This window comes from Lissotriton vulgaris, chromosome 1_1 (assembly GCF_964263255.1).
Source record: "Lissotriton vulgaris chromosome 1_1, aLisVul1.2, whole genome shotgun sequence".
NCBI classification, from domain to species: domain Eukaryota; kingdom Metazoa; phylum Chordata; class Amphibia; order Caudata; family Salamandridae; genus Lissotriton; species Lissotriton vulgaris.
Genome location: NC_141685.1, coordinates 1,126,328,481 through 1,126,355,110, shown reverse-complemented (window position 1 = coordinate 1,126,355,110; position 26,630 = coordinate 1,126,328,481). Strand labels below are relative to the sequence as shown.

Genomic DNA, 26,630 nt, shown 5'->3' with positions numbered 1-26,630 from the left:
GACAATGATCTAGACCTGGACAATCCAGCTCCTACTGGAGATGAAGAAGACCAAAGTGTCCCACCAGGAAGAGTTGGGGTGTGCCTAGAAGGCCAAGATCTCCTTCACAGGAATCTAACCATTCTGACTTCTGTAGGGACCTCTGTCTCTTCTCATAGGAGGGACACCTCCCAGGAGAAGAGAGAGAAACAGATGAGACTTGAAGAAGCTCAGCTGAGAATAAGGAGACATAGAGAGGGCCATTTTGGTCGTCTTCATCTCCAGTAGGAGCTGATTATCCAGGTCTAGGTCATTGTCACCTGCCTGGCCAGCATCAGATTCCAAGTCCTGGTTGTTTGAACCACTGGCCTCTTCTTCTTATGCTGTCTTATGCTGTCCCCTCCCCACTGCCTACTCTTCCAGACTCTGATGCCTGTCTAAAGACATCTAGAATAATGCTTCTAAGAGACTAGAGGGGTGTGATTAGAATAAATATATATACTTTATATATATACCTGGTGTGGTTCTCCTTTCATTTGGTCATTCACAAGATTATAGACTGGTAAAACAAGTTGCTTAACATTCCTCCAAAAGTTAGCCGGAAGGATGCTTTCCAAAGCCCCCACTAGGATAGCTTTCTATAAAGGTTATCTTTGACCTTCCATCAATAAGGGTCGTTTGGACTGTTACAAGGTGCCCACTAGAATAGTGGATAGCATATGCCAGGCCAACCTCTCACACGGAGTATGTGATCACAAGGTGAAAATATGCAGGAAGAAGGAAGCCTGAGAGTTGTGTGTGGGGCTGGCCTGTAAGTCAGTAAACATCAGAAGAAATTGATCCTATGTTATCATATGGAGACATATGCTCTAGAACTATTCTTTTTAGGGAGGGGCAACCTATGAGTATGCAAGGAACTAACCTAACCCAATAGGGGACTTCAACCTTCACTTGAACGATGATGATGGATGACTCTCAAGCTGCCATTTTGAAAGACATTCTTGCTAATCACAAGCTCCGGGAAGTCTGTGCATGCCTGACCCATGTGAAAGGGGCAATGCTGGACCTCATCACGGCCAAAGAATGATCACCATGCATAGAATCCATCCTACTGATTGAATGGTCAGATCAACACCCAAATCCTCTTCCACCTCATTGCGCGTACATAAATAACCAAAGGCCAAGGAGTCAGATCCAAGGGTTGGATAGGAGATCCAAATAGATCAAACAAAATAAAGTGTCCACATTTTGTCTTAGGAAACTCACAGCCTCAAGCAAAAAGCTAAGTGTACAGGACGCAAACTTGCACTACAACTTGGTGATGACCAACATCATGGATTAAGTGACTCCACTGTGTCTTAAAAGACAGAAAAACAAATTGTCCCATCTCTGTTACAGCCAGTCCTTAAATGAAGAAAGGAGTAAACTCGGGCTAGCCGAAAGATGGAGACAAGTGTCCTCTTCCTTACATCTAGCCCAAATCTGAGTTAAGAGAAACACCTATAAAAACCTACTATGGAATGCTAAAGCCACATTATTCAGTTCTCAACTTGATAGTGCCAGAAACTATATGGGAAACCTCCTGGAAATCAGCAAACACCAAACCTGCCCTGCAACTACCATGATCATTGACACTTCCTTTGAAACTGGTGAGAAGCTTTCGGCTTTTTATAATGAGAAGATAAGATTGAAAGCTGTATATCCACTGAACTTAATGTAAAGCTGACCTTGCTATATGACACACCCTCCTCCTCCCAACCAGAACACATATTTATTGAGGTGGTCCTGTCTCCTAGCTCTTCCCCTACACTTTAAAGCAATGCATCGTGCAGTGAATTCAAACCTCTAAGTGAAGCTGATGTCAAAGCATTACTGAAACCCACCTCAGAAATCACTGATCCTTCACCTCTTTTCCCCTATCTTGATCAAGACTGTGAATGCATCTGTTTCCCAAGGCACAGTCCTGGTCGGTTTAAAAATTAGACAAGTGACACCTCTACAGAAGAAAGCGAGTGCTCACCCGGCAGATCTAAATAACTTTTATTCAGTGACTAACCTCAGTAGCCTATTGAATATCCTGGAATAAGATAACCCTAACCAACTCTGTCTATATAATGAAAACATTGATTTGCTTGACCACGTCAACTCTGGTTTTAGACCGGGCTGCAGCACAAAAATTGGCATCAAACAAGTCATTGATTACGCTCTCAAAATCCTGGACCAAAACAACTGCTGTGTTACCATTCTCCTTGATCTAACCTCGGCTTTTGACACGGTCAACAACGTCACTCACATGAAGACGCTTAAGAACAGAATGGGGCTGGCAGGAAATGTGCTCAGCTGGTTCTCCATTATTTAAATAACCACTCACGACTGATTGAACTGCAGTGCACCCTATCTAACTTATCCTTGGTTCTGCTAGGAGTAATACTAAGGCTCCACCCTCTTTAACTTCTATATGGAACCAATTTCTGTGATTCTTCATCACTCCAATTTTGCATACTACATGTACGCTGATGACACACAGCTGTACTTCAAAATACCCTCTCTATATGATGTTATACATTTTAACAATGTTCCGGAAGAGGTCCAAGCCTGCATAGCCTAGAACCACCTTAAGTTGAACTCCCTGAAGACTAAATTCCTTATCTCTTACCCTGCTACAGGAATGGCTGGACAACTTCAACTCCCTCAATTGCAAACCTTTAATCGTCTCCCCATAATCCTTAGCGATCACCCTGGCCAAAAACGTAAACAAGAAAGCCCACATCAGCACATCTACATACAATGCTCTAATCCAACTTTGTCTCCTCAAGAAGGTCCATGATTCTACCAGATTTCAATAATTTTGTGCAAGCCCTGGTCACCTCCTGACTGGACTATTGTATTTTAATTGTAACACCAAAAGTGCACTTAGCTCTCGTCAAGGCAACTCTCAGTGCTGCAGTGAGGCAGGTTAATTCATACTACAGACTTCAATCACATTACTTTCTCTCTCTTATTTCTCCAGTAGCTTCTGGTCGAAGCTAGAAGCATGCTACCGGTAGCCTGTATGACGCATTAGCCATACACTTCGACACCCATAAATACCTGGCATGCAGTTTCACTATCTCAGGGGGCAGCCTCTCCCTATGCAGCTCCAGCTCCTTTCTAGTGGAACCACAAAGATTAAAGAAAATTAGGTCGTATGCTCAAACCGTCTCTGGTTCAGCCCTCAGAATCTGAAACTCCTTTCCACCTGAGATTTGCACCAACCCATCAGAGGTTATACTCAAAAAGGCGGAGAAAGCAATTTTGCTTTACAGATTCTTCCCACATTGAATCTCCATCCCCTGCAAGGTCATCCCAGTTTGCCAGTTATCCTGGTGTCGCTGCACTCCAGAGGAAAAACGAATGAGATACTATTTGTTTGTTTGTCTCCTTCCATCTACCAATCACGACAGAAGTTTGTGTGGCAGTCTACACAAGCCCAAGAATACTGGTCACCATATAGATTTGACAGTCCGTGTTGCTCATACAGAGAACTTTAATTGCTCTGTTATGTCTCTGTCAGTACAATGTCCGCCATTTAGTATGATTTTTTTAATGTTACTTTATCGTACTATTGTATTAGTACTAAGACCATTTTTTTATAAACTGTGAAACTGCTCACCTTGTGCAGTGCTCAGAAACCCTTGTGTTATGTTTGTGATTCAGAAAACTATTTAAATATAAATAAATAAAGGGCAATGGTGTGACAGACTATGCGTTTCAGATACATAGTGGCATGAAGTCTAGCTATAACAGAGAAATGGTCTTGTGTAACGTGACTATGAAATAGTTTAGTTCCTAGGCCAATGTGTAAGGTAGTAGAAAGTCTAATACAGAATACCAGTTGATAAAGCTAGAAGACGTGTGAAAGAGCTATATATATCATTGTCAGAAGTAAAACCTTAACTTCTGGACAGATGGTTAATGAAGCACTTTCAATGTTATGAAAATGACGATAAAAACACTGCTACCGTTGATGCCATGGTTGGACAGAAATGTATCCAAGTCAGTCAGTGTGTGGGGAGATAAAGCTCCCTGGTAGCAATGTGTTTATTTCACACTCTTCCCTCCTATCATGGTGTAATTTCTCCCTCGGAGGTCAAAAATATGAAGATGACACTGAAACCTGCTCTTAGAATATCTCAGATGTATGCAATGTCTGCTGGTGCTGATGTTCACCGACCATTGTCCTTTGCTGCAATGTCTCTTTGGCCTTGTCGGTCTCCAACTTGACGTTTACAAGGGCATCATAAACCTCTTTGTCAGACACGATCATGGCATTTTGTCGTATGTGCGCCATTATTTCCAGTGTGCGTCGGAGGTCAGAGGCAATCTCTGACCAATGACGTACAACCCTGCGTCTAATGTGACATATTTTCTTATTTATGCTAACATATATTTAGCTTATGGTAAAACACTTAGGTTTATTTAATTATTAATTATGAAGTGCCTACATTATAAGTAACCAAAATATCCACAGTCGTGTTATTAGTGAAATGGAATTCTGCCTTTATCCCTATTAGGAATACACAACAAATTCAGTAGTCTGCTCTCACGACAAATTCCGAAGCGCTTGCTCTCATCGTACATCACTAATATGAATGAGGCCCTCTCATGCTTCCCGTGAGAAATTATACATAGCGCATGAACCTCCCTACAAAGAGGGAAAGCATGAAACAATGATATCCATGGAGTAGCACAACCAAGAGCAGTTGGCCTATTTCCCAGACATTCCAGCTCTGGCCTGAACAAGAAAAAGACTGTATTTAGTCTGGTTCAGGTATGCCAGTCAGTAACTTTATTACGATCACAAGGATCCTGAAAAGTATACAGCACAACAGAAACCAAAATGTACAGCAATAATAAGATGACCATATAAAAAGTTACTAAAGAGAATTTACACAATTTACACGATAAAAAACTACATAGGAAAAAAGTGCAACCAGCAATAGCAGCCAATAACAAGTCTGATTGATCAGAATTAAAGTGCTTAATGTGCTGGATTACAGATCCAATAAATACAAGATCTTAGTCAATAACAAAAGTGTTTGTGACAAGCCATTCCTTATTGGCAACAGAAAGCTTCAAACACATAGTTTCCTTCGCTTAATCCAGAGTGCATGCCAGAATTTAGAAAGGCCAAACACAATGCATTGTCTAGTATCAGTGCACAGAGCTTTTAACACCTCTGAGTAATGACCACGTTCTGCTAAAGTACATAACGGGAAAATCAATTTTTTCCTCAGTAGCCAGTAGGAAGAGCAAAAGAAAAGCAAGTGGACAATAGATACCGAACTTCGTTGGCATGCCGGACAGAGATCATCAAAAGTAGTACTGTTCGACCATTTAGAACAAAACTGTTTAGTAGGAAGTGTTTTAGAACGGAATTGCAAAAACAGCTTCTGTGCATAAGAGGGAACAATTTCATCAATACCTGGTTCAAAGGATAAAAAGCATTTAAATGTGAAAAAAGTATTTGGTCAGGCTAGATTCCGAAGCGAAAGCATCCTACCCTAAAATAGTTTCCCAGAACGCTTCCTTCATTCTTGCTCTTGATATTTGACTCATACTCCCTGGGTTTGTCCAAAAAACATCCATGCCCAGCTTCCCCAAGATTTTCAATATGGCAATAAACCAGTCGATTTTTGACGCTTTGGGGAATCTCAGGAGGTCCAGCAAAGTATGCGATTATATCAGTTCTCATGGTGGCAGAACAGAGCTACTAATTAGTAGGGCTAGGATATATATTTATATAGAAAACGTGACCCTCATCCTAGTAGCACCAACCTGGGTAAGACATCCCTGGTATTCAATGCTCCTAGAGGTATTAGCCAATCGCCACAAAAAGATGTAGCTCATGCCAGACCTTCTCACTCAGCATCAGAGTCAGTTTAAGCACTCTGATCACAAACAGATGAACTTCGCGATCAGGCATCTGAGTCCATGTCGGTCGGCTACCTCAATGTTCCAAAAGCATGGATGGTTATCCTGTGGGAAGTGCAAAAGCCACTACATTGCACCGGTTATTCAGTTTACTGGAAAAGGTTTCTGCATTACATTATCTCCAAACAGATGCCCTTAAGGTTTCTGTGCCGGAGATTGTTTCTTGCTTCCTTTGCCCACACAAGGCAGACCGTGCCTACACTTCTATATGCTTACAATCAACAGTAGTTGTGGCTTACCTTCAGAACAGACTACATTCATCTCTCTTTAAGTTTCTAGGCAATAAGGCTTTTATGGAGGGTCTAAAGAAGACAATATCGTCAAAGATGGCCCACTGCACATGTGTGGCCATGTGGAACCTCAATGTGATCCTGACACAACTCATGGACTTTCCTTTTAAATTCCTGCACTCATCTGACCTACAATTCTTGCAAGATGGCTTTCCTAGTTGCAATCACTGCCATCAGACGTATTAATGAGCTTCAAGCTCTAGCAGTACAGGAACCACTCATCCAAGTTCACAATAACAGGTTAGTTCTTCGTACTATTCCCAAATTCATGCCCAAGTTTGTTTCCCCTTTGATCTAGACCCGTCTTCACCCTACAACTAGAGTCTGTAGCAGAATGGGTCCTTCACACTCTGGATGTTATGCCAAGGTCAAGCGCACTACCGCTACACTACAGCCCAGTCTACACGGATAAAGAATGTCACTTTAGCTCTTTTACGTAACATCCCTTTAGCAAATGGCTGTTTAGGGTTCGATGAATATCAGTTCCTAAACAATGGCAAACTGGTTACTCTGATATTCTACGAAATACCGAAAATACATATGAATTCCACCAAACCACCATGCTGCCCAACAGTAGCCTCTATTATTCGTCTTATTGAGCATATTGCACAGTATATGATTAGTTACATGCTCCCCTTTGTTCTCAACCTACTGCCATTACAGGACTTTATTAGGAAGTTAGCTATCAGCTGGGATCCATAATTTTACAGATCACACTAGATTAAACATCACTGTTTACCGCCATACAGCACACACATGGCATCACAGTTTGTAAAAAAGTTTTTCAGAGGGAGTCCTTTGTCTATGTATGATCACAGCAACCTATTAATACAAATGATGGAATACGGTGTGAATCTTAACCTATTCCTTTTCAAACAGGAGTACTACATACAAACGTCTGGGGCTGCGACGAGCACCTGCCTCACCCACAGTTATTTACAACAAGGGGTGGTGAGGGACAGAGTCTCTGAATTAAACAGAATACTCTCACCCAGTCAAGAGATCAGGGCTAGATCCAACACCGTTTTTTAGCTCACTGCACCATCCCAGTTTCAGAACCTGGCTGTATGCAAATTAGTCTGTTCCTGTCCCAGTGCATGATGGGAACAGGGCAAACCAAACTACAAAAGCCAATTCTTACACTGGGAAGGAAACAAGCTACCGGGGACCGGTTTCTGGCATTTCAGCCTCTTCGGCCCGGCTTGCTTGAATCCTGATGGTGCAATGAGCAAGGGACTCACATCTGAGTATACCCTTCCACGCTTAGGGTGGACAAAAATATTTACAACAAGGGGTGGTGAGGGACAGAGTCTCTGAATTAAACAGAATACTCTCACCCAGTCAAGAGATCAGGGCTAGATCCAACACCGTTTTTTAGCTCACTGCACCATCCCAGTTTCAGAACCTGGCTGTATGCAAATTAGTCTGTTCCTGTCCCAGTGCATGATGGGAACAGGGCAAACCAAACTACAAAAGCCAATTCTTACACTGGGAAGGAAACAAGCTACCGGGGACCGGTTTCTGGCATTTCAGCCTCTTCGGCCCGGCTTGCTTGAATCCTGATGGTGCAATGAGCAAGGGACTCACATCTGAGTATACCCTTCCACGCTTAGGGTGGACAAAAATATTTACAACAAGGGGTGGTGAGGGACAGAGTCTCTGAATTAAACAGAATACTCTCACCCAGTCAAGAGATCAGGGCTAGATCCAACACCGTTTTTTAGCTCACTGCACCATCCCAGTTTCAGAACCTGGCTGTATGCAAATTAGTCTGTTCCTGTCCCAGTGCATGATGGACTGGGTAAGAGTGGTCTGCTCAATTCAGACACTCTGTTCATCACCACCCCCTTTTGTAAATCGATTTTGGCCACTATAGGTGTGGCAGGGTATACTCAGACATGAGTCCCTTTCTCACTGCTCCATCAGGATTCAAGCAAGCCGGGCCGAAGAGGCTGAAATGCCAGAAACCGGTCCCCGGTAGCTTGTCTCCTTTCTGGTACAGAATTGGCTTGGTAGTTTAGTCTGCCCTGTTCCCATGATGCACTGGGCCAGGGACAGACTGATTTGCATATAGCCAGGTTCTGAGCTGGGATGGGGCAGTGAGATAAATAACGGTGATGGATCAAGCCCTGATCTTTGGACTGGGTAAGAGTGGTCTGCTCAATTCAGACACTCTGTTCATCACCACCCCCTTTTGTAAATCACCCACAGTTAGGCAACTTTACTCATCGGCTGGTGGAAGGAGCAGGTAGCCTCGTCACAAAGTAATGACAGGTACACCAGTCATATTTGCATGTGGGCCAGATACTTCCATGACCTCTTTGTAATATTGAAGGGAAACCGAGAATTGGCTGAGGAGCTCATCATGACCTTGAAGCGGAATGATCTGAATCTAACATTAACTAGCCATCAGTCAGAGATTAACTTCTTAACATGTAGTATCTCTTATGGGGAGCTTATGAGAGATAGAAGAATTGCAGTACAGAAAAGGCCTACAAATCTAAAGAACTTCTGATTGTGGGACGGTTTTTAGAACAGGGCTAACCCCCTAGAATGTTAAAACATGCAATCTCCTGTATAACAACCACACCAGGGATTCTTTAATTATTGGTCCTAACAGAAAGACTAGACAATCAGGGGCAAACAGTGAGATCAGGTTCATCACCACGTAAAATCAGGCCACCACCCACGTGTGCAAAATTATGAACTGTCATTGGAATATTTTGAAGGGGGATAATGTAACTGTCAACAATCTAAGCAAACATGTCACTATCATACCTCAAGTGCAAATCTTTAGGTGATGTACAGTGACCTAAATCCCAATATGAGGGAGAAAAAAATGGTTACTAACCTGTAGGAGTAGTTTTGTAGCTTGAAGAGTTTTCTGAAACCACATGCTGTGCAATATTCCTCCATTTAGTGGTTGGATCCGGAACTCTCTCTTGAATAGTAGTCATTTCTTCCCTTTTTTTCTTGTTGTTGGGCGTCGACTATCCCCACTATTTAGTGCTTGTTCGAGCCTCCCCTTACATCTGACACCCTCCCAAGAAGTCCCCACATTTAGTTGCCATCTTTAGATATTTTTTGGGGGGCCTTTGTGTATATTTAATTTCCTGTGGCTTCAATGTTTCCAGTTTACTTGTTTTGCCTCATTACCTGGGGACACGGGTGGGTAAAATGTAAATGCAGGAAATTCAAGCTGAAAAACTACTACTGCAGGTAAGTAACCATATCATTTTGTAGCGTGAATCTTTTCTCAATTCACATGCTGTGCATTGACTTTGTTGCATTTTTTTCACTGTGGGGGCTGAGCTGGAGATGTGGTTGAGCTTGTAAACAGATATTTCTATATTATCTGCCCCACTTGGGCATCAATGCAGTAGTGTTTTGTGAACGTGTGTACGAACTACCATGTGGCTGCCAAACATAGGTTGTTAATTGGAATCTTTATTATCTTTTTTATTGTCTGCGAATGACACAAAGAGGTTTTTCCCTTTCCTGATTAACTTTGTTTTAACATGTTATACGTTATGGCCCTGAGGGTGTCCAGTGTGTGTAATGCAACTCAGCTATTGCTCCAAATCTAGCGGAAGAAGCCTGGAGATCGCATTTTAAAATGTTATATTCCAAGTCCCTGGACGAAACTATGAAACAAGGGCTAGTGGATGTCTTCTATATCCCCTTAAATATCGATCCACCACCTTGCACATTGTTGGAAGTTACTCTGGCATTGGGCAAGATACTTACCAATAAGGCACCTGGTTTGGACAGAATCACAGGTGACCTGTTCAGAACAGAACAGACTGTTTGGGCATCTTATTTACAGTCCTTATTTAATGCTATCATCCAAGGTATGGAGCTCCCCGCAACATGGGCTGGTGCGGAGATTATTCCAATTTTTAAAAAAGGTTCTCCGTTAGACCCGGAAAATTACCGCCCTATTACCCTTATTGATGTCATTCAAAAAATATTTGCGCAGGTCCTTCTAGGTCGACCCCAATCATGGATGGACAAGTTCAATGTTCTAACCCCCTTTTAAGCAGGATTTAGGTCCAAAATCTCGACTATAGTCCAAATCTTTAGGTTGCAATTAATTTACTGGAAAACAGTAAGCTTGGGAGGGGGTAGTCTTTATTTGACTTTTGTGGACCTTAAGTCCGCCTTTGATATGGTCTATCGAGAGCAGTTATGGGGACTCCTATATGCCTTGGGGGTGCCGGTCTACCTTTGCCAGCTCTTAAAACGCCTCCATGAAGGTACCTATGCAAGGGTAATATTTGGCAAGAAAGGAGAACTGACTGGCCCTTTCCCTGTGGAGAAAGGGGTGAGGCAGGAATGTGTGCTAGCGCCTACGCTCTTCTCTCTTTTCCTGAACAGCCTAATTGACACTCTTTTGGCAGTGAAGGATATTGACTCACCTAGGTTAGCAAACAGGAAAATACCAGCTCTAATGTTTGCTGACGACACACTGCTCTTGTCCAAATCATCTATGGGGATGCAGCGTGTTCTGGATGAGTTCAGCGCATTTTGCAGGAAAAGGAACTTGGGGCCATATGTATCAATCACATTTTTAGTCGCAAACGCTGTGATTCGCAAAAAACAGCGTTTGCGATTAAAAATTCTCTATTTCCTATGTATAAGGCACAATCGCATCGCAAAAGTAGAAATCGCAAATAAACCGATTTCTTACGTTGCGATAACCAGAATTCTGCGAATTCCCTAGCGATTTCTTAGTTTGCGATTTTCTCAGTTTGTGAAAATCACAAACGGGAATTCGCAAATTAAGAAATCGCTATGCAATGTATGAAAAAAATCGCAAATAGCGATTTCACGAAATTCGCTAATTAGAGAATTGCAATTAACACCAAGTATGACCAGGTGGTAACCAGGAGCAAACTATTTAAGGAGTCCCACAATGCAACAGATTTTTCCACAATGGCTGGGCTGTATGTGATAGCCAGGAGGCTGAGACTCAGAGCTGCTGCACAGAGGAGGAGACGCCAGCAGAGGATATTCAGTGCGCGCATTACCCTGTTCCAGCGGACTGAAGAGGACATCCATACACACTACAGGCTGGATGAAGAGAGTATCCTTGATTTAATTGAGTTACTCAAATCTATTCTTGAACACCCCACACCCAGGACACACACCATCCCCACCCACATCCAGGTCCTGTGCTCACTGCACCTCTTGGCATCAAGTAGCTTCCAGGGGGTGAAAACCTCAGTAGGAGGGGTGTCACAGAGTGCATTGTTGCGTTTTTTCCATGCGTTCCTTGATGCCATGGAACAGTGGTTGCCCCACCACATCCACTTCCCCTGCACCCCACAGGCACTAGACTAGGACCAAGCAGGAGTTCTATCAAATAGCACAATTCCCCCACATCAGTATTTGTTCAGGAATCACAAGTCATACCATTCCCTGAATATACAAGTGGTGTGTGATGCCAAGCACATTATCACTCACATTGTAGCTAAATACCCAGGCAGCTCCCTCGACTCGTTCATCTTTCGCCACAGTGGGATCCACCGTCGGCTCACAAAGGGGGAGTTTGGAGAGGGCTATCTTCTAGGTAATTGCATAGAAAACAGTGACATAATAGTAAAGCACAGCAGTGGCAGGACAGCCTCTAACCTATTTCCTCTTGCCTCACCGGTGACAGTGCGAATGCAGTCCGGGACTTCATATTGACCCCTTACCTAAATCCTGCAAACGCAAGGGAGCGGAGGTACAACAGTGCCCACACTGCCACTCGCAGTACCATTGAGCGGACCTTTGGCATACTCAGGAGCCGTTTCAGATGCCTGCATAAGAGTGTTCAAATGAAGGTCCCATTACAGCGTGAGAACAATGTTTAAATTCCACACCGGTGAAGGTGGTGCTCTGGGAGGAATTATTCTTTTGAGTCCCTCCATAAAAGCCTTTATGGCAGGTACTCTAAAGAGTGATATATGTTGTCTATTTTGTAGGTATTCTGCAATGGCAGCAAGATGCAGTCTAATAGATGTGTACGCTAGGTTACATCTTTGTAAGTGTAATAAGTATCCTATGATGTGTTGAATAGACACATCTAGAGGATTGATGTCGTTGTTATGGCAGTATATTACAAAGTGTTTCCACTTGGCTGCATAACATGCTCTAGGGGACGTCTAGCTTCTTTAATGAGGTTCATACAGTCTGGAGGAAGGTTAAGATAACCGAACTCTAGGACTTCAGGAGCCAGATTGCTAAGTTGAGCTGATCTCTCCATGGTTCTGGGTTAGGAAGCGTGAAGACAGGCGTAACTTTTGGTGAGGTGCTATAGAAAGTTGCAGCAGTGTGGTGTACCACGGTTGCATTGCCCAAGTTGGAGCAACTAGAATGAGAGTGAGGGAATGTTGCTGAAGTTTGCGCACCACTAGTGGAAGCAGTGGGAGAGGTGGAAAAGCATACGCAAATTTGCCGGACCAGTTCATCCATATCGCATTGCCTTTGGACAGCGGGTGTGGATACCTGGCGGCGAAGCTTGGGCATTTGGCGTTTTCGTGGGTGGCGAAGGTCTATCTGAGGTTGTCCCGACATCTGAAATAACGGGTGAAGATCTTGTGGATGAGGTTCCCACTCGTGGATCTGTTGTGTCTGTCGGCTCAGCAGTTCGGCCATGGTGTTTTGTACCCCTGGAACATGTTGGGCTAAGAGGAAGATTTTCTGAGGTATAGCCCATCTCCATATCTGCTGCACTAACTGAGAGAATTGTAGAGAGTGTGTCCCTCCTTGTTTGTTTATGTAGTACATGGCTGTCACATTGTCCGTGCGGACTAAGACAGCTTTGCCCGTGCTTTTGAGGCTAGAAAAATGGCTAGTAACTCCAGGTGGTTGATGTGGAGTAACTTTTGTTGCGGTGTCCACCTTCCTTGCATGGTGTGCTGCAGTAGGTGGGCTCCCCAGCCGGAGAGCGATGTGTCCGATGTCATGACTATTTGAGGAACTGGCTCTAGGAATGGTCGCCTTTTGGAAAGGTTTTTGGTGTTCCATCATTGCAGAGAGCGGTGCGTTCGACCACCTAACAACACTAGGTCTGTTAATTGACCCTGAGCCTAGTTCCATTGTCGTGCTAGGCACTTTTGACGAGGACGCATCTGTAGTCTTGCATAAGGCACTATGAATATGCAGAAAGCCATCTTTCCTAAGAGTTGCATGAACACTCGAGCTGGAAGAGTGTTGCGGTTAGAATTTGGTTAGAAGAGCTTGCATATTTGTTATCCTGGCAGGAGAAGGATGAGCTAGCGCTGTGGAGGTGCTTACTGTGGCACCTAGATATTGTTGTACATGGGAAGGTTGCAGGTGGGACTTGGTGTGGTTTACTGTGAATCCCAAGTCGTGGAGTAATTGGATGGTGGTGTGAGTGTGTTGTACACACTGACTGTATGAGCTGGCTTTTATGAGTCAGTCGTCATGATATGGAAAGACGTGAATATGCTGTCTTATTAAATGCGCTGCAACTACTGCAAGGCACTTGGTAAACACTCTTGGTGCTGTTGTGACCCCGAATGGGAGTACTTTGAATTGATAGTGCTGAATGTCTAGTACAAATCTGAGGTAGTTTGTGTGAGCTGTGTGAATGGGAATGTGGAAATATGCGTCCTTGAGATCTATAGTGGCAAGGAAGTTGTTTTGTAAAAGGAGAGGAAGAACCTGCTGAGAGTGACCATATGGAAGTGGTCTGCTTGTATGTACAGGTTCAGTGGTGTGAGGTCGAGAATGGGCCTAAGAGATCCATCCTTTTTTGGAGTAAACTCCTCTGTTTTATTGCGTTCTTTTGTAAGAGGGATGTTACCTCTTGCCTGAGTAGTTTCAAATGTTCCTGTGACATTGGACTCTGTTTGGGGGGTAGATGTTAGTTCGAGACAGTAACCTGACTGAATTATTTGTTGCACCCATCTGTCTGATGTGATGTTGGTCCAGACTGGTAGGACTTGTTGTAGTCTTCCCCCAACTGGAGTGGAATGTGTTGGGGGAAGGAGAGGGAAGTCATTATGCAGGGGTGGAGAAAGAGCAGGAGTTGTTGGTTTTGCCTCTGCCCTTATTGTTGTTACCTCTATAACCACCTCTTGTAGGTGGATTATGTAGGGGCTTTGTAAGAAGTAGAGGGACTCTGAGGAGTAACCACTGGTGGTGTCTCTGTAAGATGAACGGCGAAAGGAGCATCTGGGAGCTTATGACTGCAAGGCTCCCATAGATTTAGCTGTGTTGGTATCTTTTTTAATTGTTTCGAGAGCCACGTCCACATTAGGCCCAAATAAGTGTTGCTAATCAAAGGGTTGGGATGAGGATGGCACTTTGTACTTCAGGTTTAAAACCTGAAATGCGTAACCAAGCAGGTCTACGCAACAGGACACTGGTATTAATTTCTCTTGAAGCAGTATTTGCTGCATCTAGTGCACAACGAATAGAGATATTTGTGATGTTTTTACCCTCTTGCATAAACTCATGTGCCCTGTTTTTGTATTTATCTGGAAGGTGCTGCAATATTGATTCTAATTCATCATAATGTGCTCTGTAGATTATTTATCTGGTGGGGGAGCCTCACCTGATGTCTGTGAATTTGCTCTTTTTGCGTGCATTAGAGACTACAATGGAGTCAAATGGTGCAGGCCCTTTAATGTAGGATGGATCTGAAGGGGCAGCCTTATATTTTTTTCTCAATTCAGGGGCTGATGATTCGAGCGATAACTGGGTCTTTAAAGACTTCTGGCGCGTGCTTAATAACACCTTTAAGCATGGGTAAAATCTAAGTGGACCTTTGTGGGTTGTCAAAGGTATCGAGGAGGAAGTCCTCTTCTACTGGGTCAGTATGTAGGTCAACTCCATGGTATTGGGCAGCCCTATTTACTAGTTGGTTAAATTCCATAGTGTCCTCTGGTGGGGAAGGCCTGGAGGGATATATGTCCTCTTGTGGGACGTTAGGGACATCTGGGTTGCTATAGTCGTCCCAAGGGTCAGGTGAGCCAAGAGGACTAGAATGATCTGGTTGCTCACTATCTGCACCAACTCCTGTGTCATCCCTGTTATCGTCGTCTGCTAACAGAGTAGGAGACGGTATAGGGGAGTGATGTGGTAGGGGAGGAGGTAGTGAAGAGATATGAGGTGGAGGAAAAGTAGGAGGAGGAGAGGGTATCCTTAAAGGAGAGGTTGCAATGTCCTTTTTCTTTGGATGAGGAGTAGATGCAGGCGCGTCCAATGGTCGTTTTTTAGACCTAAGAGTTAGTCGACCAGTTTTTGGATCTTTAACCAGAGTCTTTTGTGTAGGGTCTGGATGGAACAAGTCCTCTGTGGGAGGTAGATCTTTTGGAGCCAAGGGCTTTTTAGGCGTCGAGCTGTGAGGATCTTTCGGCTTTGAAACATGTTCTTTAGCAGTGTCTTTAGCCAGTGGAACATTTGTTTTTTTTGGCTCCGGTGGTTTTCTCGGATCCGATGGTTTTGTCGGCTCCGAGGGTTTTTTTCGGCTGCAAAGTTTGGGAGACGGGTGGCAATTTTTAGCTCGGCTCCGAGTGTGGTTTTGGTGATGAGGAGCCGGTGCTAGTCTTCGGCCCGAGTGCTTAGATGTGGAAGCAGCTGGCATGGAGGAAGACTATGCTTTCTTTTTCGGTGCCGGTAGGTGTGCGCCGGCACTAAGGGTAGGCTGACTTGAGGCAGAGGTTTCTTTGCCGAGCTCGAAGGCAGGGCATGGGAAGCAGTGTCTCTGTGTGCATCCGGGCCTGAGGGCGAGGGTGTGACCGTAGCCTTTTAAGAAGGTGTTGAGGAATGGTGGGGGGTCGACGTTCTTACTTACGACCCTCTGTGCCGGAGTGATGTCCTCGACGTCTGAATCTTCAGCCTCGGAGTTACTGTCGACGCCATGCTCCTGCTGTTGCTCTGGGACGTTGACGCCCTCTTCAAAGATATCGTCTGGGATCGAAGCTGATTAGCGAGCCATTGTTCGCCGAGCTCGTCGGTCCCGGATCGTCTTCTTGGAGCGGAAAGAGGCACAAGCGGAACAGTCTCTGGCCTCGTGCTCCGGTGAGAGGCAAAGGTTGCACACCTCATGGAGATCGGTGTGGGGAAACTTCGACCCACATCGAGGACACTTTTTAAATGGCGTCCTTTCCAAGAGCTGGAAGATGAGGCCCAGGTAGGCCCGAAGGCATTCGTCGATGACCAGAATCGAAGACTTCAGTTTTGAAGAGTAGCATTGATTGGAAACGCGTTCGAAACAATACCGTCGATGCTGGTGAGGATTGCGCGCCGAAGGAAAATCTGTTCCAACACGGAGCGCAGGAGACACATCCGAGCCCAGTGGCGGAAAAAAACAATTTAAGGATGGAGCTGATGCCCTTGCGCACTACTGTCCAAAGGAGGAGTCACCTATCCTGCGACTTCCAAAGACTTTTCAGGACAAAAACAACTGCAAACATCCGGGACCACCACTAGGTGGCGATCTATGCACAGTGTGTAATCTGCAGCTCATATGCCACGAACACTGTTTTTTTTAAAGAAAGCCATCCTTTAGGTACTGGCATTTTTGGCGTGATCCATGGCATTGCACCCAGACCTTTGAAGCTGCCTGTCGGTTGTATAAAGCAGTGTATACACGTCTTTAAAACATAACAATTAAGGCAAATATGGGCTACTGAGTCCCACAGCTAGGACAACACAGGGACACCATGGGAAAAAACAGCTAAGAACATTGTGGGCCTCATCAGAGATGCAGCTAGGATCATCCAGGGAGCACTCCTCACAGTCAACGAAACAGATTTGTCACAGATCAAATGAATAAGTACTCAAATGTGCAAAACTACTGGCCTGAAATGCAGTACTCACCAAATATAGACTGAAATACCATAAAATGAAACAGGCCCAAGTTGAAACAGATAAAAATAGATTGAAGGAAGTTGTGATGCCTTCATGTGTGTGAGAAATGGTGACAGAAGCAATCTAGAGGAACAGAGGAATAGAAAGAGAAAGCACTCACAAGGCGTTAGCTGTGACCAGTAGATCGTAGTTGTCGAAGAGGACCACCTCAGAGGCTTCAACGATGATGATGTACAGCACTTCTATGGAGAGCATGAGCAGCAACTTCCCAATGCTGCTGATCTGAAGGAAGACGGAGCATGCCAGCAGGCTCAGCAGGATGCTGTAGTTAAAATACTGAGAAGAGCAGAAAAAGAATCAGACAGGAGAAAACGAATTGAGAGAGACAAAAAGAGAGAGAGTGAGTGACAACAATACAGATGAGGATTTCAACTATGGTTCCATACGATTGATACCTTTCATAGATTCACACGCATTTTAGAATATTCCTATCCACAGACTGGAATGCAGGGTCAACCTTTATCGCATTAAGAGCCCTTCCATCTTTTCTGGGATTATTTTGCACTCTGTCTATGGCTACACTTCCCAAGCACAGTCTCTGGCAGCCATCTTAGATTTTTTGAGCAGGGTGTAGTGCTCCACAATGGTGTTTCTGGAGTACAAGAGAAATCTGGCCCAGCCACATATGAAACTATCAAAGATGATATCAAGGCTAGAGCCCCATTGTTATAAACAACACATTTCTTGGTACAATTATCCTCCATTAAGCACAGTCTGACTTACTTATCTGTGCTCTGGTATTGATGTAGAGGCCATTGAACTTATGAAGCTGAATACTGTCGGAAATGGCCCTTTTTGCAGGGTCATCCCTAAACTTTTCGCCTTCCTCTTGTATTTTTTCTGACCTGTTATTGTTGGTTTTATGACTCTGGGCACTTTACCACTGCTGATCAGTGCTAAAGTGCATATGCTCTCCCTGTGTAAATATGACTGTGAATTGGTATATCCCTGATTGGCTTATTTGGTTTACCTGTTAGTCCCTAGTAGTGTGGCTCATGTGTGCCCAGGGCTAGTAATCCAAATGCTGCTGGTGGGCCTGCAGCGCTGGTTTGCGCCACCCACAGAAGCAGCTTGTAAATGGTACCTCAGACCTGCCACTGCAGTGTCTGTGTGCAGTCCAGAACTGCCATCTTGGCTGAGAAGTGCCCACATTTCCCAGTCCCTGAACATTCCCTTAGCATCATGTCAGTCACCCCTATGGTAGGTGCATTGTGTGTGTAAGGCAGGACATGGCTTGATATGTGTAGCATGTCCTGGTAGTGAATAAGACTCCATTATGTTTTTCACTGCTGCAAGGCTACCTGTTCTCCATAGGTTAGAATGGTCAGCCTGGCTATTACATCTTATAGTCCTAACTGTCCCAGGGAACATGGTAGAAATTAGAGTTTAGTATGCCTGAGCTCAGAATAATAAAATACATATTTTAGCAAAGTTGGTTTTAATATTCTGTGTTTGGAAATACCACTTTTAGAAAGTAGGTCATTTTCTTGCCTAAGCCTTCCAGTGTGCTCTGCTGTTATGTGTATTGACTGTCTGGGTTTAGAGGGGCAAGGCAGGCGGAGTCAGACCTGGGTTGATTAGGGAGATCTGCATTGAGTACTGGGGAGGGGTAGCTCCTTGATCTGAATGGGGCTGTGCCTGGCAAGGTGAATGCTGGCTCCACCTCCTACAGTGCGTCTGATGACAGACTCCCTCTTTCTGAAAGGAAGGATGCAGCCTGGTAAACAAAGTGCTCCAGGCCTGAGCAGAAATCGTTCTGGCTGGGTTCAGTGACTAGAGACTTTTGAGAACAAAGACTTTTGGGGTATAATATATGTGCCCAAACCCCTCATTTTGGTATTGCTCCTAGATGTCAAGCGGAACCTCTGTCCGTGTTACTGAAGGAATCTGCAGGAGAGGACTGTCCTTGTGCTTGTGTGCCGTTTCTTGGACTGGCCTGCAGAAGTTCGCCTTGGACTTGGGAGAAGAGGGAAAAGGACTTTTGAGAGACCTTTTATTTTGCTAAGTAATCACCCAAGGGCTAGAAGAGAGCTAGCCTCCTGCTGGAGTCACAGGCACATCTGGCTCCCCCACCAGCCTCCTGATTCCTCCCAGCGAGGATTTCTATCTGCAGGTGAGGCGCCTGTGAGTTCCAGGGCATCTAGTTCTACTAAAGAGAAGAGAGTGCTGAAATTGTCGCTAACATCCGTTTGTGAGCCGCCGCAGCTGAAGAGCGTAAGAAAAATCATCGCGCTGCTGCTGCCGAGCGCTCGCAAACCAAAGATCATCGCATTGCACGCTTGTCGAAGGCTCGCTAACCCCGGGTCATCGCATTGAGATCATCGCATCGAGATCATCGCCGTGCGTATGCCATTTTCCTCGCATCGCACCGGGATCTTCGCTCCCTCGCGGGGCGCCAGTTTCTTTTATGGCAACAAGATGGCACACGCAACAGGATCAGCGCATCATCCTCCCTTGCGGCAAGGATTCAACGCATCGCTGGCCTAGCGTGAAGAAGCCTGTCGCTTTGTCCCACACGCACCCTCAGACCGGCGCATTATCCTCCCTTGCAGCAAGGATTCAACACATGGGGAAAATCATTGCTACAGATCGTTTTTGGCAATTTGATTGTGTTGCTACGAAATCCAAGTACTTTGTAAGTAAAAGGGTCGCAGAGACTCCTGCTTTGAACTGAACCCCTATTTGAACACTTTGAACTCTTTTTCCAGGTTTTCAAGAGTACCCACCTTTTTCAGTATTGTGGCTTTTTACTGTTATTGGTCGTGTGTTAAGTCTATATATAAAGATAGTTATTATTTATAACTACTTGTGTGGTGTCCCCTTCACTGTGTTACTGTGTATGATCATAAATGCCTTACACAATAAGCCTAGCTGCTCGTGCTACGTTACTGCAGGGTTGAGCAGGGGTAAGAAAACAAGTTACTTACCTGTAACTTTGGTTCCCCAGTATTGGTAACTTTCATAGATTCCCATGCTTTGTATCATTCCCCGTCGTCGGAATGGGAGCCTCGGTAAATAGTAAAAAACTGTAGTAGTAAGCACAAAGTGAAAAAATAGGCCTAGGCCTCATCTCATTTTGTAGCTTATCCACCTCTTTGTGTAAAAGAGACCAAATTTCTGCAGCAGCCAATCAGAGCAGCCTCACCCCATAGAACCTTCCTGAGAGAAGCTCAGAGCCTCAGATTTTCGTAGCCGTTGTATATAGCTATCCACCAAGATCAGAAGAGTGAGCTTTCCCAGGGGAGGCGGGTGGGCGCATGGGAATCTATGAAAGTTACCAATACTGGGGAACCAAAGTTACAGGTAAGTAACTTGTTTTCTTGCCCCAGTATTGGAACTTTCATAGATTCCCATGCTTTGTATCAGAGTAACTAGCAGTAAAGAAAAACATATTTTGTCATACCTAAACCTGAAAATGTGACACATCCCTGTAAAAACAGCATAACACATAGGATCATGAAATATGACAATAATGCAGTATACAAAATATGCCAAGGAAGGCGGGATAGAAAGGAAAGCTCACCGACTTATTGGAAAAGGTTCCTCAGGACTGCTTGGCCCACTGCTGCATCCTCCCTCACAGAAGAATCCAGACAATAGTGGCGGGTGAAGGTGTGGACACTGCTCCACGTAGCCGCCCTGCAAATGTCCTTGATAGGGACTCCTGCGAATAACGCCGCAGATGAAGCCATGGATCTGGTAGAGTGAGCACGAACTGCTCGCTGCAGAGGTTTCCCAGCCGCCTGGTGACAAAATTGTATAGCACTTGAAATCCAACGGGAAATACAAGCCTTCGAAACAGCACAACCCTTGCGTGGAGCACTGAAGGAGACAAAGAGCTGCGAAGATTTCCTGAACTGCTTCGTTCGCTCCAGATAGAATTTCAGGCATCTGTGAATGTCCAGAGAGTGCAGAGTTCTTTCCGCCGGTGAAGAAGGTTTTGGAAAAAATGGTTTCAAGACCACGGGTTCATTTAGGTGGAATTCCGAAGGAACTTTCGGGATAAATTTAGGATTTGTTCGTAAAATCAGCACATTATTCTTAAACTGGAGAAAAGGTTCCTCAATCGTGAAAGCCTGTATCTCGCTTACTCTACGAGCCGATGTCAGGGCCAAGAGAAGAGCCACTTTCCAGGAAAGAAACTTAAGGTCAGACTTATGCACAGGTTCAAAAGGGGCTTTCATGAGGGATGACAGAACCAGATTCAAGTGCCAGGTTGGAGGAGGTGGCCGAACTGGAGGAAAAACCCTGAACAAACCTTTCAGGAACTGTTTGACAATCCTAGCCGACCATAGGGAAGGCCCTGAAGATGAACGTCTGAATCTAGAGATGGCTGCCAGATGGACTTTTATCGACGATGGAGCCAATCCCGATTTTGCCAGAGAAAGGAGGTAAGGCAAGAGCTTGTGTGGAGAAGAAGTATACGGGTGTAAACCTTCCTTCTGGCACCAAACACAGAATCTCTTCCATTTGGCTCGATAGGTTTTGTTGGTACTAGGGGCCCGAGCCTGAGCTAGAATGTCTCTACATTCACTAGGGAGATCTAATCCCTGGAACTCTCTGAACTCAGGAGCCACGCTGTCAATCGCAGGGACTTCAAGTCCGGATGTAGAACCTGACCGTGAGACATCGTTAGCAAAGTTGGAATAGGCTGTAGGAGAACTGGCTGGTCCTGGGAGAGGAGAAGAAGCTCCGAGTACCAAACTTGTCTGGGCCATGCTGGAGCGATCAAAATCATCCTGCACGGTTCCACCTTGAGTTTGCTGACCAACTTCGGAATCAGTGGAATAGGAGGAAAAGCGTAAACAAAGGCGCCTGACCAGGCAATCAAAAGCGCATTCCCCAAGGATTCCTGATGGTGAACCCTGCTTGCGAAGGACAGGCATTTGGCGTTCTGGGGAGTCGCAAATAGGTCGATTGATGGTGTCCCCCATCGAGCAAAGAGATCCTCCAGAACGGTCTGATCCAGCTCCCACTCGTGAGAGACTGTCCTCTGACGGCTCAAAGCGTCCGCCTTGACATTGAGCGTCCCCGCTAGATGTTCCGCTGAAAGGGCGACGTTGTTCTGTATCAACCAATTCCATATCGCTTGGGCTTCCTTGGAGAGGGTGGAGGATCTTGTGCCACCCTGTTTGTTTATGTAGTGCATGGCTGTAGTGTTGTCCGTACGAACCAGCACTGTCCTGTTTTGAATCCTCGGAAGAAAAGCTTGAAGAGCCAAGCGGATCGCGAGAAGTTCCAGGAGGTTGATATGGAACTTGCGTTGCACTGGACTCCAGTGACCGCTGACCTTCAGCTCCTGGAGGACCGCTCCCCATCCTTCCATGGAAGCGTCCGTTGTTACAATCAGGGGAGATGGAGGAATGAGGAACGATAATCCCTTGGAAAGATTGTCTTTTTCCAGCCACCAGCCGCCTGCTTTTCTCATTTCTTTGGTAACGACAACCTTGTCGTCGAAGGATCCTGTGACCTGCCGCCACTGTCTGTCCAGTTGCTCTTGTAGTGGACGCATCCTGAGCCTGCAGTGCGGAACTAAAGGAATGCAAGATGAAATCGATCCGAGAAGTGATTTGTACTTGCGAACTGTCAGTGTCTTTCGAGATTGGAGAAGACGAGCTGAACACATTAGTTTGGTCTGGCGCTCCTCCGATGGAAGGGCTAAGCAACTGTCCGTGTCCAGGATGGCACCCAGGAACCTTGTTGACCTGGATGGGTATAAAACCGATTTCTCCTTGTTGAGGCGAAGACCTAGCCGCTCGAACAGATCCTTGCACGTCCGGACTGCACTGGACGCTTCTTGAACAGATGGAGCTTTCAGCAGCCAATCGTCCAGGTATGGAAACACCTGAATAGCTTGTTTCCTGAGAAAAGCTGCCACCGGAGCTAGAACCTTTGTGAAGATCCGTGGGGCGGACCGGAGACCAAATGGCAGTACTTTGAATTGAAAGTGACTCTTGCCCACTGTAAAGCGCAGATATTGCCTGTGAGCTGGATGGATAGGAACGTGGAAGTAGGCGTCCTCCAAATCGAGGGTCGCCATATAATCCCCCGGATTGAGCAGACGAAGGATGTCCTGAAGAGTGACCATCCTGAAGGACAACTTCACGAGATAAGTGTTGAGCTGCCGTAGATCTAAAATCGGACGCCATTTGTTCTTTGTCTTCCGAACCAGGAAGAACCTGGAATAGAACCCCTTTCCCTTTTGCGAAAGGGGTACAGGCTCTACTGCCCCCTTGGTGAAAAGTTGGTGGGCTTCGAGATGAAGGAGCCTGAGATGTTTCGGAAGGAAGGCATCCGGCGCTCTTGTTGGAGGAAGGTCTTGAAACTCCAATGTGTGTCCTTCTCTGACAATCTGGAGGACCCACTGATCCGATGTAATAATTATCCAGTTGTGTAGGCAATGGGAAATCCTGCCCCCCACAGATGTGAATGAGGGAACAGGAACAGTGGAAAGAGCCACCTGGCCGCTATTGTTTCCTGGTGTTGTCTCTCCTTTGCTGCCCCTGGCGTCCTCTAGGCTGCTGGCGAGAGAAAGAGCCCCTTTGAGTGTATTGTGGTTTATACGACTGGCTGGACTGAGATCCAGAGGAGTAGCGATTTTGATTACCTCCACGGTAAGACGAAAAGCCTCTTCCTCTAGCTCCTCTGAAGGGCACCTTACGATACTGCAATGTACCCAAGGACTTAGCTGTATCCGTGTCCTTTTTGATTCCCTGCAGGGCCTCATCGACGTGCTTGCCAAATAGCATCTCACCGTCATATGGCAGATCCAAGATCTTATTCTGTACCTCCTGCCTGAACCATGTGGCCTTTAACCACCCCTGGCGTCGCAGAACCGCCGAGCCAGCTAGTGCACGGAATGCGGTGGTTGCAATATCCATTGCCACATCAATGACTTCCGAAGAGGTCCGCTCCCCTTCGAGCAAAATCTTCTTCACATCTTCCTTAGACGAATCCTGCAGTTCGTCAACAAATGGGGCCAGATCGCACCACATTTGTCGATCATAGCGTCCCAGAATCGCTAACGCATTGGCCGCCCTAACCAGGAGACTGGCCATAGCTGAAAACCTCTTGCCCACATTGTCTAGGCGCCTGCCCTCCTTATCTGGCGGCGTAGTCATTGGCGCAGAAGGATTCTTGGACTTGCTCTGGGCAGCCTGCGAAATGACCGAATCCGGTTTCGGTTGGCCAAGTAAACATGCTGGACTGCCATCCGGTGCCTTATACTTCTTTTCTAGTCTCGGAAGTACCGGGAGGACTGTAGCCGGATTATGCATAGCCTTCAAGCCCTCAGACCAGACATGCTCGATGATTGGAATGGACCTCACTGACTTCCTGAATGGTTCTTTAAAGTCATACAAAAAGCAATCCGATTGCACTGTGGTCACTGGGAGACCAAATCTTTTGGATGCCCTGTCCATTAAGTTGTGAAACCCTCCAACATCCGCTGGAGGCGAAGTAATATTATCCGGGTCGGTGTTGTCCGGATCCATAGGGTCAGCAGTATTCCATGGCGTCTGTTGATCCTGATCAGGATCCGCTTGCTGGTCTGCATCTGAAGACGCAGCATCATCATCGTCATCAGTGTCCTGCACCTGCACTACCTCTTGAGGGCGCACTTCCAGCGCAGCGGCACGCTCTCTTGAGGGTAAAGAATGGTCTGCCACAGGCCGCAATGTCTGAGGCGGAGGTGCCGTGGTGCGCACTTGTTGGCCTTCCGGAGGTGTCGGGAAACGTTGCTTGTAATCCCGCAACATAAGTTGTAAATCCGTCACTAAAGCGGATGGTATTGCCACCATACCCTCGGGTAACTGACGCATCGGTTGTTGTGGAGGCACCTGCCTGGAAGCAGTACATTCCTCCTCATAATAATGCTCTGGAGCATAGTGCTGTCGTTCCATCTGCTCCTCCTCAGAGCTAAACTCCTGCACCTTAACCTGGAGGTCAGAAGGGCTATAGGCCTGCCCAAATTCACTGAAAGTCTCTTCCTCAGAGTCATCCTCCAATAGTAGTGATGGTGGTAGCTTCTGAACCTGGCGAGGAGACGTCATCTCTGGCGTGATATGCTTCCTTTTCAACGAAAAAACATGTTTTCCCGCCAATTCCATCGTCGACGAGGTCGTCGTCGACGAGGCCCTCGTCGACGAGGCCGTCGTCGACGGGGAGGTCTTCTGTATCAGTGTCGACAGTGGAAGTGTAGACATAGAAACTGTCTTCGTCGACGAGGATAGTGTCGTCGACGAGGTGAAGCTCATCGTCGACGATGGTGGAATCGTCGACGGGACCGTCGACGAGCTCGTCGTCATCAACATGGCAACCGGCGTCGTCGACATCGTCGTCGTCGAAGTCGTCCTCGTCGACGACACCGCCGTCGACGGCAGCTTTGCAGATATTGTCGTCGACGTGGAGGTGGTCACCCTCGTCGACGACGAGCAGGATTCCGGAGCCTTGAAAGCAGTCGACGGTGTAGGCGTCGACGCAGCCATCGTCGACGAGCCCGTCGACGAGGCAACCTTGGTAGAGTTGTCCTTTTTAACACTCGTAGACGACGTACCTGGGAGTTTAGTCGTCGACGGTTTATGCTTCTTGTCTGAAGCCGCCTCTTGAATCGGGGTTGAAGGTTTTTTGACCCCACGATCCTTCTCTGAGGAAGGCGAAGAGACTGTAGAAGCCTTTCTCACCTTTTTTGATGTCAGAAGTTCCTCAGGCTTACCCTGCCTCTCCTTTTCACCTCGGTGAGGAGATTTTTGGGCAGCCGGCCTGTCAGACCTATCAGAGGTCCCTGGTAAGGCCTTGTGTCGGGACTCGTCTGAAGCAGAAAGGGGGGACCTACCCCTCTTTTGAGACCTTCTGGATGACACCATAGACGAGGAGCCCTCACTGTCCGACGAGATAATGTCCTTCCGGTCTTTCACCTTCTGAAGCCATGTGAGGAGACGTCCTTCTCTGTCCCTCTGGGTCTTGGCTGAGAAGGATCTGCAAATCGGACAGTCTAACGGTTTATGGTCCGGATACAAACAGTAGATACAATCCTCATGTTTGTCCTCGACAAACAACCTCTTCTTAGAGCAGGTGGCACAGGCTCTAAAAAGGGCTTTCCTCTCCGACATGTTGAGAAAAAATCCAAGTAGTTGAAGAAAAAACTGAAGAAAACTGAGCAGAGCTCAATGGAGACTCCCTTGCACAACGTGCGGTAGAAAATCTGAGGCTCTGAGCTTCTCTCAGGAAGGTTCTATGGGGTGAGGCTGCTCTGATTGGCTGCTGCAGAAATTTGGTCTCTTTTACACAAAGAGGTGGATAAGCTACAAAATGAGATGAGGCCTAGGCCTATTTTTTCACTTTGTGCTTACTACTACAGTTTTTTACTATTTACCGAGGCTCCCATTCCGACGACGGGGAATGATACAAAGCATGGGAATCTATGAAAGTTCCAATACTGGGGCAATCAAAGGGTGTAGCCCCCTTACTCTGACTTAGGAAGAAGGGTCCCTACTTGGA

At 46.0% G+C, this 26,630-nt stretch overlaps 1 protein-coding gene across 3 annotated transcripts in view; it reads right to left on the bottom strand.

Annotated features, from left to right (window-relative positions):
- The window catches only part of ADCY6 (adenylate cyclase 6), a 550,358-nt gene that overhangs the window by 140,685 nt on the left and 383,043 nt on the right, over positions 1-26,630 (bottom strand). For all 3 annotated transcript variants that reach the window (XM_086963749.1, XM_086963746.1, XM_086963748.1), the window contains one exon: positions 17,233-17,408. In XM_086963749.1, coding sequence (XP_086819875.1) covers positions 17,233-17,408 — 176 coding nt within the window. The remainder of the gene's footprint in view (positions 1-17,232; positions 17,409-26,630) is intronic.